The 15,756-nt window shown below is 32.5% G+C and overlaps 1 protein-coding gene across 2 annotated transcripts; it reads left to right on the top strand.

Annotated features, from left to right (window-relative positions):
- The first annotated feature begins 1,258 nt into the window (after positions 1-1,258).
- On the top strand, positions 1,259-15,721 carry LOC128178193 (carcinoembryonic antigen-related cell adhesion molecule 1-like). Of its 2 annotated transcripts, XM_052845239.1 has the most exons (8): positions 1,259-1,423; positions 1,536-1,600; positions 1,872-2,100; positions 5,856-5,936; positions 9,389-9,456; positions 9,561-9,789; positions 15,125-15,199; positions 15,542-15,721. In XM_052845239.1, the coding sequence occupies exons 1-8, from the start codon at positions 1,363-1,365 to the stop codon at positions 15,670-15,672; spliced, it is 939 nt and encodes a 312-aa protein (XP_052701199.1). In that variant the 5' UTR covers positions 1,259-1,362; the 3' UTR covers positions 15,673-15,721. The 2 variants fall into 2 exon arrangements, with proteins under 2 accessions (XP_052701199.1, XP_052701200.1); XM_052845240.1 differs by lacking the exon at positions 15,125-15,199 and having other exon boundaries at positions 1,260-1,423.
- Positions 15,722-15,756: the final 35 nt, after the last annotated feature.

Raw genomic sequence — 15,756 nt, 5'->3', positions numbered from 1 at the left:
TCCTGAAGTATTTTCTAGAATGATAGTTTCAAAGTAGCAACTCTTGCAGGAAACTCAATTTTCCTTCAGTATTTAAAATTTTTTAATTTTCTTCTTCAACCCCTGTAAAACGCCATTCAGTTTAACATATACGACGCATGGCTTATTAACAACTTGCAAACATTTCCTCAAAGAGTGCTAGGTTTTATCCACGAACCATGCTCTTAAATTTGGAAGGATTATTCTCTGTTTGCCGTAAAATACAAATAATCTCACCAATATTTGAATTCTAATAGTTCAATTCACCTTTCAATCCCTAATTTTATAGATTATTGGTGGGTTTCTTTTATTGTTAACCTTGAGTAAATGACTCCCAATAAGTAACATGTTTACATTTTTCAAGATTCTTAACGTGAACAACTCCTCCATACATTTCACGTTATAAGTCGCTGTCTGTGCAGTTGAACTGATGAGCAAAGACTGTAAAACTTGCACTTTCTAAGAATCGTTAAAGTTCTGTAGCAATAAAGTTAGGGGATTGCTTTCACTGTTAATACAAATATTTCTACCAGGTTTTGTTACATACCTTGCTTTTTATTGATCGTAAATCATTTAAACTTCGCAATTATATGTTTTCATTTAAATCAAATATGTATTTAAAAAAACAAAAACGAAATAAACACATAGTAAACAAACAAATAACAAACTTATACGCATATCAAAATAATCAGCACCAATAAATATTTTTTTTCGATTATATGTATATTTCCCCCTTTTATATAACAGTAAAACACCGACAAAACAAAAATCCAAAGGCACAACGCAATAAAAAAAAACTTACAACCAAATCCCCCCATTAATTTAACTAAGCAACACGTCCTTATAATTTTGATACTGTTAGGTCAACATAATTTGATAGAACTTATCCAGTAGCAGTGATTATCTTAGACAAAGTTTTAGAAGGAACTATTTATACATATACCGCTATTTATTTTATTTTTTTAATTAATATTTTATTTTTGCTGATCACATACTATTAGATCTTTTTTATAAGTAAAAGTCATAAGTAATGATTCCTTAATTATTTCATTCAAATCTATATACAACCATTGAAGATTTACTTAAGATTTTACAGAGATGTACAATAAAAAAACAACAACCCTATATGTACAGTGTAAGTGACACATAGTGTCAACGAGGAAAAGAGAAAAGGAAAACACAATTGAGATATTAAGCGGTTGGAATTTTAAGTTGGACCGGAACTTCTGAACGACATTACGAACTACTACATCATATCGATATTCATGCATATTATTATGGTTTCATGTATGTTCCCCAAAACACACACACTCTGAAGCTGCTTTTATATGAAGTATATCACCAATGATGATGAAAATCTCACTGGCATTTTTTCTGCTTTTGGCAATAACGGTGGATGCAGGAGGTAAACTTATAAAGTGTAGATTTTTTTGTCAAATGATCTTGTCTAATGATACAGCAAACGGTAGTCTTATTTGTCTTTGATCAGAATAAGAATAGAATTGCTTTTCGTTTAGAGATTGTGGCGTTTGTCGGGGAAACATTGTCTTTAAGGTGTACTGTTACAAATTCTTATCAACAGGTAAGATTTTACATTATCTTTCTTACATTCAGACAATTGTCCAAAACAACCAACAACTGCATTTTGTCTGTTTAAGTTAAACTCATAAGCAATATCACAAAAATATTTTACTTTTAGCCACCATAAAAAATTTAAAAATAATAACAAAAAAAGAATACCAATATCGCTTTATCATTTTAATGATAAATTGTTCAATTGACATTAGATACATTCTGACGTGTTTGTAATGTAACGTAATGCTTATTACATAATACATTTTGAATTATTGTAGTTTTTCTGGATCAAAGACTCAACAGTACTTGCAAAAAGTACACCAGATGGCGTAACTTTCGATCCGAACAGGATGGGTATTCGCTATCCCTCGGCCGAGGATCGAGAACTCACTATATATGACGTCACAAAGAACGACGAGGGGACGTATACCTGTCACGTGACTTTCAAAGATGGAACCACGACGGTGTCTTCTGATCAAGTCAGAGTGGAATCACGGATCGCGAACGGTATGAACTCGAATTTTATAGTCGTTGCGATTTTCATGTAAGCCGTAAATGGTTAAAACCTAAAGAAAACAAATGGAAAATCTGGAAAGGTATTTCTCACCAAGTTATTGTTAATACAGTTAATTATTATTAAGCAAAATACTAGGCTAATAATGCGTCAAGTTAAGCGTAAATAGAGTTTTCGAATTGAAAATGATCTGCATGAAATAAATAAATTCTCAGTAATGCTCATAGGAGCAAGCCTCGTGATTTTAACAGGTGACAGTTTAAAATCAACTAGGCATACCACGCAATATATTTGAAATTAAACAACGACATATCTAAAATAAAAATTATTTACAAAAGATTTATTTCCAAAATATGAGCTTCATGAGAACATGAATTAATGCAAAATAAATTATAACAAAAAAAAAAACCCTCATAAAATACAAAGGAACGTTGCAAAAGAAACAATTTAGATTGTTTATATACATAAATGCATAATAAATATATGCACACATCAGGTATGTTGTTTCAATACAACTATCAATTCAATTTTTTCAATTCAGTTTATTAGCTCACCGAGCTGAAAGCTCAAGTGAGCTATTCTGATCACATTTTGTCTGTCGTCCGTCTGTCTGTCTGTCCGTCTGTCTGTCTGTCTGTCTGTCCGTCTGTCTGTCTGTCCGTCTGTCTGTAAACTTTTCACATTTTCAACATCTTCTCAAGAACCACTGGGCTAATTTTAACCAAACTTGGCACAAAGCATCCTTAGCCTAAGGGGATTCAAAGTTGTGAAAATTAAGGACCATGCCCTTTTGCAAAGAGATATAATTAGGAATTTATGAAAGTTTTCGAGAAATTTTCAAAAATCTTCTTCTCATGTACCATAAGACCAGGAAAGCTGAAACTTATGTGAAAGCATCCTCAGGTAGTGTAGATTCAAATTTGTGAAAATCATGACCCCCGGGGGTAGGGTGGGGCCACAATGGGGGGTCGAAGTTTAACATAGGAATATATAGAGTAAATCTTTAAAAATCTTCTTCTCAGAAACTAATCACCCAGGAAAGCTGAAACTTGTATGGAAGCAACCTCAGGTAATGTAGATTCAAATTTGTGAAAATCATGATCCCCGGGGGTAGGGTGGGGCCACAATGGGGGGTTGAAGTTTAACATAGGAATATATAGAGTAAATCTTTAAAAATCTTCTTCTCAGAAACTAAACAGCCAGGAAAGCTGAAACTTGTGTGGAAGCATCTTCAGGTAGTGTAGATACAAAGTTGTGAAAATCATGACCCCTGGGGGTAGGGTGGGGCCACAATGGGGGGTCGAAGTTTTACACATGAATACATGTATATAGAGTAAATTTTTAAAAATCTTCTTCTCAGAAACTAATCAGCCAGGAAAGCTGAAACTTGTGTGGAAGCATCCTCAGGTAGTGTAGATTCAAAGTTGTGAAAATCATGACCCCCTGGGGTAGGGTGGGGCCACAATGAGGGGTTGAAATTAAACATAGGAATATATAGAGTAAATCTTTAAAAATCTTCTTCTCAGAAACTAATCAGCCAGATGATTCTTTATAATTGTTAAGACTTTGGCCCCAGGACAATTCTTTGGCTTTACAAGAAGGTTCAGAGTTTGATGTAGGTTTATATCCCATATATTGTTAAGGATCTTTTTGAGAACTGCAATACTCAACATATGATATGACTATAAAATCATCCTGTTAGAAAAGGGACTAAATGATTATAAACATAAGAATATCCAGGGGAAAAATGGATTTTATTCATACAGGATCTACATGTATTATTGTACATTGTCCAGATAGTTTGTATTAATTATGACTCCATTAAGCTGATTTTATTTTACCTATTGTTCCTCAGGTGAGCGATGTGGCCCATGGGCCTCTTGTTCGCTCAAACCATGAAATGGTACATGAGGTCAATCATTATATACAGTTCAAAAGCCAGAGCTACATTTTATAAATGAATAGAAAAGTAGTAGATAAATAGTAAATAAGCATAAATATACAATATATACTATGAAGATAGGAAAAAGCATAGCAATGGAGGACAGACTATTATATCAAACTGTATATTTTGATAATAAAGTAACATAATTTTTTTCAGGTTTGTTACATTAGAACAAGACATAAGTTCACAAAACTTAATAGTATTTAACGCTGACCAGTATTTATCATCAAAATATTTACATCTAAATGTCAATAGCTCTTTACATTCAAGAATATAAAGGAATTCGTCAGCAATTTGACCTGAATTACACAGTTTACAGACTCTTTGGTTTAAAGGAGTATTGTACCATCTCCCAGTCTCCACTTATGTGGCAATATATTAATGTAATTTTCATAACTAACATTTTTCTTAAAAATCTTGTAAATTTGCCCTTTTGACGAGTCATTAATTTCACTAGACCATTTTTGGATATATTGTTCTTGTAACATTTGTTTTACAATTGCAGTTCATCAACTGATGAACAATTACGACTCCAAAACTTGAATTCAAGTATATTTTACATAGCGTAAGGCAAAGGTTAACAAGTTGGTCACAGTATAAGTAGATCATATGAATTTAAATTTCAAACAGACAACAGTATCCTAGGGTTTTGATTTCAACAATATACAAATGTAATCATGTTTAGTCAACTAATATAAAGTATCAAAATTTAGTACATTACACTTTGATCAATGGTAATATTGAATAAACAGTGAGTTAGCCATGTTTATTAAACGCGTCATCAATTTACAATAGTAGTAATCTCAGAATCGTTTCTTGATCGTTACAATCTATATATATATACCTAAGTAAAATTCAGTAGGAGCAAAAAATGATACATGTACCGATAATTCACAAGTAAATTCAAATTGTTCAGCCTTAAGGTACTTCACTACACCGAGACTTATACTTTTTAAGACACTACGTCACAAGATGTTTTGTTAAACTGTTTGTATCAATCGATTCAGATGTATATTGTCATAGCTCAGTGGTTAAAGTATCAAGACTTGTGAACCGCAGTTCATGAGTTCGAATCCACCTGGGGCTTTTGTTTATGTTTACTGAATGAAATTTTTGAAAACATCATTTTTTATCAAAAATTGTACATTTTTTCGCCTATTTGACATATATTATACTTTTTATCCATCATGCTTTCTGTCATAATCAAGTAATTTTCTGCTGATTTGAGAATCTATTTCACGGTGTAAGTAGGCACCTTAATCTAATAAATATAAAACTTAACGTAAATGCATAATTTTTTATACAAAAAAATAATGATCAAAAAATATCTTTGTATTAGAATTAAATAAAGATTTATACAATTTTAAAAATGTACAAATCTATCGTTCATAATGTACACTGAAGTAAGATGAAGTATAGTACATGTAAGGTACGTTTAGTAACACGTTCATTTACTTGATATGATTGAAATAACGGTAAAAAGCTTCATTTTTATGCATTTTACATGCTAAAAATTCGTTTTGACGAGACCTTCTTTACCATTTAAAGTTGAATAAGTTGAATAATAATGTTGAAGTCGTTAAACTAGAACCATTTAATTTTAACAAGAGTTGGGACTTTGAGTAGTTGTTTCAAACTGCATTGTAACGTCGCCGTTTCTATTTCATTACTGGCCACTCAGCAATTTATGTATATTTGACTTGAAACAAGTGTCATTATGAACTTGGTATGATGCAAAAAATAGATAGCACGTCATGCCGAAAGTCCAAGGTCTTGTTAAAATGGTTCTAATTCTCTTATTAGACTTTACGACATCTACTACCGAGGTTACAACTGCAGATCGGGAGAGGGAGGAGGAGGAGGAAAGTGCCATTTCAAATGTCGGTAGGTAAATGTGCATACATGTACGTGTACTTTATTTAAATCAAGCTTTTCCTTTTTCCATCCAGCTGATTCATTGTAACTATAAATTACTTATGTAACTTTGTGATATTTTTTCTTCTGGTACCAGAAGTATAAAATACTAGGACTGTTATCTGTTTTCTAACCTTTTCCATTATTTTAAGGATTTTTTGAATATTTTTTTAAATTAATTTTTCAATCTGCAGTCTTCTTAAATTTTGTAATTTTCTTGCAGCGTGTTTTAAATAAATCACTAACTACTTTAATTGCATTAAATTAGAGCACATTGTAAGCTTAAAAATTTGCAGCCAATACGATGTTTTCAGATTTTCCGAATAAAATAGACAAACTACGAATAAAGAGACAAACAGACAATCTTCAGAGCTTATATTGTATTTTTTTTTAAATTTTGAAATCACGTTTCCACAGAAAGATCCATGAAATGACATATGGATGTGTTAATTAAGTCACCTTAAACGAGCTAATAAGGCGATTTTTCGAGTTTTATCATATTGATATTACTGGACAAAAGAAACCACAATGGGAGGGAATGCCTACCATATTTTTACATTTTTTATACAGGTATATATTTGCCCGCATGATGAATCCGTCTTACTTTTTTCGCCATGACATTTATTAGTCAACCCGCGTTTTTGGTCATTACATTTTGGAAAGTTCTGTTCCATTCTTTCAACAGAGGTCGTTCTTTGCAAGCGTTCTATCCATCAAAACTAAAATCTCGCAATCTGGTCCTTTACAACCCTTGGCTAACGAAGATGAGGAACAATTTTATTTTATTTATTCAACATTTGTCAAATTTTAACTTCTATGTATGCTCAAGTAAGTTCCCGCCAATATATTCACTCTCTCCGTAAAATCAATATTATTTCATTGCAAGTACACATGTTTTGAAACTTATTACTACCGACTTGGATCCGCCAAAACGTGTACTCCACCTTACTTTCATTTTTGCTATTCCTGCCTTGTTTATCGAAAATGAAAAGTAGGTTTTTAATTAGTTCTACAATAATTACCTATCAGGTAAAATTCTACAATAGCTTTCGGACATCATTTCACCCGTGTTGAAATACCAAAGGTGTAAGCATTTACTCTGGTGCAGATATTGTTTAGTTTATAGACAAAAAGTCTTAATTTATAAGTATATAGATGTTTTTGAAAATAAAAGTTTCTTTATTCTCTTGAGTCATGAGTCAGAGGAAATTAGATGATAATCTTGGATCCTCTCCCCGACTCTACCAGATACAACTAAAACAAGGACTTTTCAAATATTTTATAATGACAGATCAATGTTTATCGATAACTTGTTTACATACTGAACTAAATTGTGTATTTTATGTAAAAAAAAAAAAAACCCCACATATTTTAAAGGCTTTCCATTCATAAACTGTAGAATCTTAAATCTTTGATCGTTGCTACATGTATAACAGTCATCTGATATATTATGTCATACCTCTATTCCCCAATTACATGTAATATTAAGGAGGCTAGATGATCAAAGTCATATTTAGACCATTTTGATCTCCTTTAGGAAAAGAACTATTTATATTATTAAATACATGTCTATAAAAAATATTAATTTTTTAAGCTTAAAGCTATACACGCTATAATTTGCGTCAATTTTGAATAAAGGGGAAAATGTATGTGTTTGATTACTAATAAAAGTTACCTTTTATTCTGTTAATTATAATGCTCAATTCGATCACGTAACAAATATATCAAATATTAAACATTATTATGCCTTCTGTCAGTTTGTCACTATATATTCAATACTCATCTATTTTCGCATAGTATCAAAGGATTTATATAGCGTAAGCATACTATGCCGAAATAGAGCACGGCGAATATTTTCAACGAAAATCTGTCAAGCGCCGACAGCGGGATTCGAACTCACGACGCTAAAATCATTGATTCTATAGCATGAAGCCCAACGCGTTACCGCTACGCTAACTAAGCCGTTATTAGGATAATCGGTATTTAGGTATATAAAACGTAGATATGTACGACTGACATCAAGCAATTAAAATTATTCATTTTTCCAAAAAAAACTTCATTATTGACGGTAATTTTAAAGTTAAAGTTTCCTATAAACTTTTGAACAAATTGATTGAACATTTTTCAAAGAAATTCTACATGAGAATCACAAACACGCTTTTTTAAATGACGCTTGATAAAGAATGTTCAAGAAAAAAAATTCACTGAGATTTCGTCTGCTATACATTTCGAGTTTTCTCGGTAAGGCCAAACGTCTCTCTATTTCTTGAAAAGAACATAAATCTTTGTTGACTTTTTATTGTACAACAACTTGTTGATTAAATAAACAATCAAATCAATTGATTACACGTAATTTGAAAAACAACAACAAACGCTTGCTTTTCCGGTGATTATTTTAAGGGACTTGTCAACACTCGAACGTCAGAGCTACTTATAGCAAAGCACGTCAGTATATTTAACAGTCGGCATAATAATAACAATAGTGTTGTGTTGTGCATGTACTATGCCTAAATAGTAGTCAGGGTTTGGTACATAGTGCACTCGCCTCCGGCTCGTGCACCATGTATCAAACCCTGACTACTATTTAGGCATAGTACATGCACAACACAACACTATTATATAAATAAAAAATATTTATTTTCCTGCCAGGAAAGTAATGCATCCTCGTGAATATCAATCTATCACGTGATATCGACAGCTAAATTTAGCCTATCATACCAAAACTGGTGAAGGGTCAACATCTTCATAATTGTGATAGTTTCACAAAGAAAAGGATATTTTCAGTAAAGCATAAATTTGTCCGATATACGAGTACAAACAAAAGAAAAAAATACAAGACGGTGAGTAGATATGAATACTTCCTTTAAAAAAATGACGTAGACCTGTGTTTTTTCCCTATGTGCTATTTATAGATCCTATAAGTGTTAATGCAGAAGTAAGGGTATCGTGAATGACAAGCGTATTTTACTCATTATACATGTATGTATTTCAATTTAACAACTGTTAAGCACATTAAAAATCAAGTTGGATATTTAATTAGGCAAACAATAACGACCACCTAGTTCTCCGCGGACATGCGCAATCAGGTCGGTTTGCTCTTCCTTCATCAATATTCATGAAAAGGTATATTTTCCTGGCAGGAAAATAAACAATTAAAAATCTATATCTTTGTAACGAGATGGAATTCACCCTTGTAATTTACAGATTAAGGATAACTTTTATAAGTAGACAAACACATGCGTTTTCACTGTCATTCAAAATTGACGCAAATTATAGCGTGTATAGCTTTAAATATATGGCGTTTTTAAATTAAACAATTCAATTTTGTAATATATCGTTGACTGACCAGGCAGTCTCCTTTACAAGTTGCATGTTGCAAGAAGCTAAGAATATTTCACTTATGTCAAGGTCTCTTTCCACAGCTGAGCAGACCATTAGGGTGGGTGACGAACTAACCCTGGTGTGTCCTTTTTACATGGTTTCCGCAAAGGTAAGATAAATTTAAACTGCTCCATCAAGTCATCAATTGTTGATTTCAACTCCCGGCGAACCCTGATATAATTTGTAAATTCTTGTTTTTGTACTGATCTTCAGTATAACTGGCAAAAGGACGGAGTCCCAATCGCCTACGGTCCCCCAGACACGGTCAACGTAGATGCCGGGAGAATATCAGTTAATGCTAGCAGCAACGGGTGGCTATTGCTGCATATAGACCCGGTCCGACTACAGGATGCTGGGACGTACCTGTGTGTTGTGGATATTTCATTCGGACCACCTTTCCAGATGTCCAAGAAAGTCCGTGTGTTAACTGAAGAGGAGCAAGGTACATACATCTATCAATAAGGCGTAGTTAGGGACCTTTCATATACAACGTACGATAACTTTTTTTATTTGTTTGGCCACTTAGAAAATTATATGACTCAAAAGTGTACATAATGAGTTTGTCTATTTGATTTAAAATATACATGTATTGGACGTATCTTCAATACCCAAGGAAAAGTCTTTAAAAATCGCAGTACTGATTGATAAATTTTTTTTTGCTTCTTTAAATGCATAAAAAATTTCAATCTTTATAAATGCGTGATTTATAAAGTACAAATTTTGTAAAACATTGTAAATTAAAACTCATTTCTCAGTTTTACACAAAATTTGGACTAAGTGTAGGCTTAAAGAGGTCCATTAGGAATTTTCAAATATGGATACTTGTTATTTTAAAAAATATATAAATTGATCTGGTTACATTGATTTTGTACCCCCCCCCCCATTAATGTTATATTACGTAACTATTTGATTTTGAGTATCTTCAAACTTCCACCACAATCATCTTTGAATAAGGGATGCTTTGTTTTCAAAATATAAAAAGATTTTGATATCTTAATAATGTACTCCGTGTAGTAAGATACAAACGAGTATGTCCAGTTTATCGATAGTTTTCAGAGAGGGACGAGACAATATGATGCTCTAAATAAATTTGTATAGTAATTAAGTAAAAAGCAAATGTATTAACCGTTCAATTTTTGGGAGCTGATTTTAATCAACTCTCCTATGCAGTTACTCTGGCAAACCGAAAGTAAAAACAGTGTTTGGACCTAAGCACAAATCACCACCGCTGAGAAGACTTAGTTCTTGAAAATAATAGAAAAATTCGATGTAATGTATGCTAAAGCATTGTTTTCCAAGGAAACTTATCTATAAACACTTTGAAAATAGTCAGATTTTATAAAATACGAACAAGTTAGATATTTTTGTAGTCTCATGTATTCCTACGCCAGAGTATAATATAGTCTCATTCAACCAAACGCTCGGCTGTCTCCGTAAATCTCCGACAAGCAGAGATGCTTTCTTGCTAACAGAGACAGCTGAACGTCTGGTTTAACGAGGCTAGAGTTCGATATCAATAGTGCTTGGATCCATATAATTTTTTAGAATTTTCTGATTACTAATACATAGTTTAAAATTCATCTTTAAATATTACACAACATGATTCATATTGGGTTTCTCAAAATTCTTGTCAGAAAAGTCTAAAAATTCATATTATAAAAAAAGTGCGTAATTCAAATACAGACTAGAAACTAATTGCCATGCAAGATAATAAATGATAATCGATAAAATCAACTCCCGTCAGTACTTCAGCACTTTGTTTTTACAATATTTGGTTAAAAAAAGCAGTATCAAAATTCTTACTCACTCATATATGTACATGTATCTGTGTTGGACTCAAACTGTCACAGATGACCTTTCCAGTTGAATTTATCAATTTTACAAACTCAATACATACAGATGACGCCATAACCACATGAGGTACATGTACGCTGTTTGATAACAAAATTAAGTGGGTTTTTTTTTTTTTAATTTTAGCTTATCCTAGCTGAAAGCTTTTTAGCTTTTCTGGCCACTATCTGTCCTGAGTCCGTCTGTAAACATTGTACATTTTTAGCTCACCTGAGCTGAAAGCTCAAGTGAGCTATTCTGATCACATTTTGTCCGTCGTCCGTCTGTCTGTCCCTCTGTAAACTTTTTACATTTTGAACTTCTTCTCTAAAACCGCTTATCCAATTTCAACCAAATTTAACACAAAGCATCCTTATGGGAGGGTGAATATAAATTGCAGAAATAAAAGTCCGATCTGTATTCAAAGCGGAGAAAACCTTGAAACTATAGAAAAAGGGGGGTGCATTTTTAAAAATCTTCTTCTCAAGAACTACCGAGTCCAATTCAACGTAGTTTAGCATAAATTATCCTTATGGGAAGGAAAATATAAATTGCAAAAATTAAGTGCTAATTCTGTTTCAAATCTGAGTTATTACGAAAATAATAATAAAGGAAAGGCGTGTTCCAATCAGTTTAATAGCTTCCGGTTCGGCATACGTTAAAATGGGTAGGCACGACTTGGCCTGAGCAAAACAAAAGATTGGCAGGTATTAATCTGCTAATCTCATTAAAATTTCAGGATATTTGATGGACCAGTATATTTGTATTCGCTGTAAATATTGCTGCAAAATAATGCGTATTTGTAATTGACGATTGCCGATCTGCCCCGGCTTTTATTTTGCCTAGGCCCGGGTTTGCATACCCATTTTACCAAGACTCGTATTCCATACTTCTAAAACGAGGTTCTTTGTTTAAAGCAGCCATGACATTATACGAAAAAGGGTCGATCTGACTATGATGAATTTGCTTGTTGTGCAACAGTTCGCGTATGAAGGGAAATTTTTGAAACATGCAAAATATATTGCTGCCGATTTTGTGAAGTAAATTGAGGCTAAATATTTCAATGCGTTGACAGTTTTCACACATGACGTTGGTGTTAGCTTGTTCTGATTTTCGTTTCGTTTTCATTATTTATGCTTTTTAACCTGGGAACTATCGTCTGTATTTCGTGATTTTTATGTATCAAATCAAACAGAGACTTCGGTAAATCAAACAGTTAACTGTTTACCTGCGCAAATTAAGCAAAATCTGATGTATCAAAAAAGTACTGAAATACAATTCATTCTATCGGTAATTCGGCATTATCTTTTGCGTAATGGTAGATTAATGTACTAGGTTTTGTTGAGATGCTCGGCATTTTCTCGAGTTTATTCAGTTTAAATAGAGTTTGATATCGCTGACGGAAATATGTAGGTATATACATGTTTATATATGATTCATTTCGAAAAAATAAATTGTGTTCTTTATTTGTTATAGAGCATGTTTCTTGTGTTTAATTGTTTACAATTTCTATTTACTAACCATATTTGAGTGTTAAGCTTCGAATTATAAGCAAGATACAGAGATTTGCTCACAATTCTATGTTTGTATACAGATCTTAAAAACTAAAGATTAAATAAGTAAAAAATTTGTCAATATTTATTAAGAAAATTTTCTGTTCTTCCAGAAACCAAATTTAACAACTTGTTGTATTGTAAACTCAACCTTTTTTCGTCATTATTACTCCTACTGTACATGTGATCCTTGACTGTGTTTGTGTTCATTGGTATAAACTGATTTTGAACCTCAAATACCAGTGAAATGGTCTTGAGTGAATAAAAGAATTGAAAATCTTAGGCCATTCTTTTTTTCCATTTTAAATGCTGAATAGGAAATACCAAGTTAGAAATCTTAAGCTGAATGTAATAAACTCATGTGAACAAAATATGACTCAAACCTAGACGAACTGTGAGCTCTGTATCTTGCTTATAATTCTACGATTGACGCTGAAATTTTGGTTGAACATTAGAAATTCTATATGAATTAGAGTATGCTAAATACTTGTACAAACAAAATAAAAGAATGATATTCTGTATATACCTACACTCTGGGGCCCCCTCTTTATACAATAAATAATGTGAAATCTACATCAATTTTGATAGTTTTTCAGACACGAGTAAATAAAAACGACATCTTTAAAACAGTTTCCATAGTTCTGACACATTTCTGTTGCGGGGATAAAGTAATTATCGCTATTCCTAAGAAAATATCACAGCGGAAAATTATCCTGGTTTGTACGCAAAGTAAATAACAGTCATTCAATTATAATGGAGAAGACAAATAAAATATTTGAATGTTTTTAATTTGAGGAATTGAGCACATTGAGGTACAATTTTCTTCTTCACATCTATACATGTAGGATTTTTTAGATAAAAAACAATAACTATTATATTTTTTTAAAAAATACAATAACTAGTAAGTAGTTGATGTACCTATATGCTCTCATATATTTTGATCGCTTTACAAAGTGGGGGGGGGGGGGAGGGGGGGGGGGGGCGGCAGAACGAAAATATAGGGAATTCGAAGTTAACAACTTAACAGTGTACCCCTACCAAATGTCTAGTTTTATATCTTGCGTAAGATTTTCTTATTCTTGTAAAAAATACTATTTCATGGAGGTTCAATGTCAAAGATTACGTGTATGCAAAAATAAGTGCAAAATTCGAATACTTTACAATATTTATTTTTTGTTATTCTACCGATGGACCATTTGGCACAATATCTTTTGAATACCCATTGTTGCTCAGGTGAGCGATGTGGCCCCATGGGCCTCTTGTTTGACTTCCTCTCCAGAATCACTGAGCTAATTTCAACCAGACTTGGCACAAAATATTATTGGGTGAGGGAGGTTGAAGTTTGTTTAAATGAAGGACCCAGCCCTGTTTATAGGGATATGATAACGAATTTTTTAAAATTTGTTGGCATTTTTCAAAAGCTTGAACTTATGTTGAAGCATCCTCAGTTATGGTAGTAGTTTGTTGAAATCATGATCCTCGGGGAAAGAGAGGGGCCACAATTGGGAAGGGGGGGGGGGTGTCGAATTTTTACAATGGAATTTATAGAAAGAAATCTTTAAAAGTCTTCTTAAAAGCCAGGTGGCCAGAAAATCTGTAACTTGTGTGAAGCATTCTTAGGTAAATTCAATTTTGTTCAAAATATGACTTCGGGGGTAGGGTCAGGCCACACAAAGAGGGGGATCAAAATTTAACATAGGGATATATACATAGAGAAAAATCTGTATAAAATATTCTTCCCAAAACCAATCAACCAGAAAAGCTTTTACTTTGGTTAAAACATTTTCAGAGAGTGTAGATTCAAGTTTGTCAAAAAGTGATCTTCGGGGGCCACATTTGGGAACCAATTTTACAAAGGAAAAGAAAATTTAAATTATTTTAAAAAAAAAATGATGTTATGTAAAGTATTAGGTAATATGCAAGTATATTGACATATTGTTCATTCTTAATTGTTTACTCTGTGGCCCAGGGACAGTTCTTGGACCCCACAAGTGGTTCAAAGTTTGATGCAAGTTTACATGTTTAAGATCTTTTTGAGAAATGCAATGCTTAATATGTGATATGACAATGAAATGTTACAAAAGGGACTCAATTTTCAACGTAAGTAAATCCGGAAAAAACATATTGAAAATCCTTTTATACAAGATTTATTCTACTACACTGTACAGATTGTACATACAAGTAACTCCATTACGCTGATTTTTTCATGACTGTTGTTGCTAAAGTGTGCGATGTAGCCCATGGACCTCTTGTTCCATGTTCGTCAGGAAGTATAGTTAATTTGAGCACTATGGGCCAGTGAATAAGAACCAGTTAAAGAATTGCAAGGAAACAGACGGTAATCCAGAATCTAATATTTAACTTATTAGGAAGTAAAAATTGTTCTATTTATAGTAACAACGACACGTGATATGGGGACTACATATTTAGAAACGACATCACTTGTTTACCTGTCGACTTCTCAGAAAGGTAAAGAACAGATAAAGTACACTCTTAATAATATTTACTTATTGCTTCCATAATATATCGTAATATAAAGAACTCTTTTGATAATTATTTTTATTTGCCCATACAAAACTCTTAAAACTGTTTTATGATTTTGAGGATTTGATTAAAAAACCGACTGTATGGTTTTTTTTATATAAAAAATATTTATAAAGTACACAAACTAGTTAACACTCCGAGAATTGATAAAAGACTCGTGATATACTATAATGACTAATTGTCAATTTGTTCATTCTATTCTCATGAATCACATAGAGCACGCGAATCGACATTCATATGACCATGTAAGTGCTACTTTCCTTTCAGAAACCTTGTTAAATCCATCAACAGATGTGAACTCGTCATCCCCTAGATCGTCTGCTTCAAGAGTATTCCGGTCCTATGTACTCTTCATCGGAATAATATTCATTCATTTTCTTCAAGCATTGTTCATGTAATTTATAGCTGTTATATATAATTTATCCAATAAAATATTCAAGAGGTGGAGTTTTTTTCTTACTTTCTGCATAAAAAAACCAGTT

This window comes from Crassostrea angulata, chromosome 3 (assembly GCF_025612915.1).
Source record: "Crassostrea angulata isolate pt1a10 chromosome 3, ASM2561291v2, whole genome shotgun sequence".
In the NCBI taxonomy this organism is placed as follows: domain Eukaryota; kingdom Metazoa; phylum Mollusca; class Bivalvia; order Ostreida; family Ostreidae; genus Magallana; species Magallana angulata.
This window is presented reverse-complemented; position numbering and strand designations above follow the sequence as displayed.

Coding starts and splice junctions, on each gene's coding strand:
- LOC128178193 (XM_052845239.1), top strand. CDS start 1,363: ATGATGATGAAAATCTCACTGGCATTTTTTCTGCTTTTGGCAATAACG. Junction 1,424..1,535: donor AATAACGGTGGATGCAGGAG/GTAAACTTATAA, acceptor CTTTTCGTTTAG/AGATTGTGGCGTTTGTCGGG. Junction 15,200..15,541: donor CCTGTCGACTTCTCAGAAAG/GTAAAGAACAGA, acceptor CTTTCCTTTCAG/AAACCTTGTTAAATCCATCA.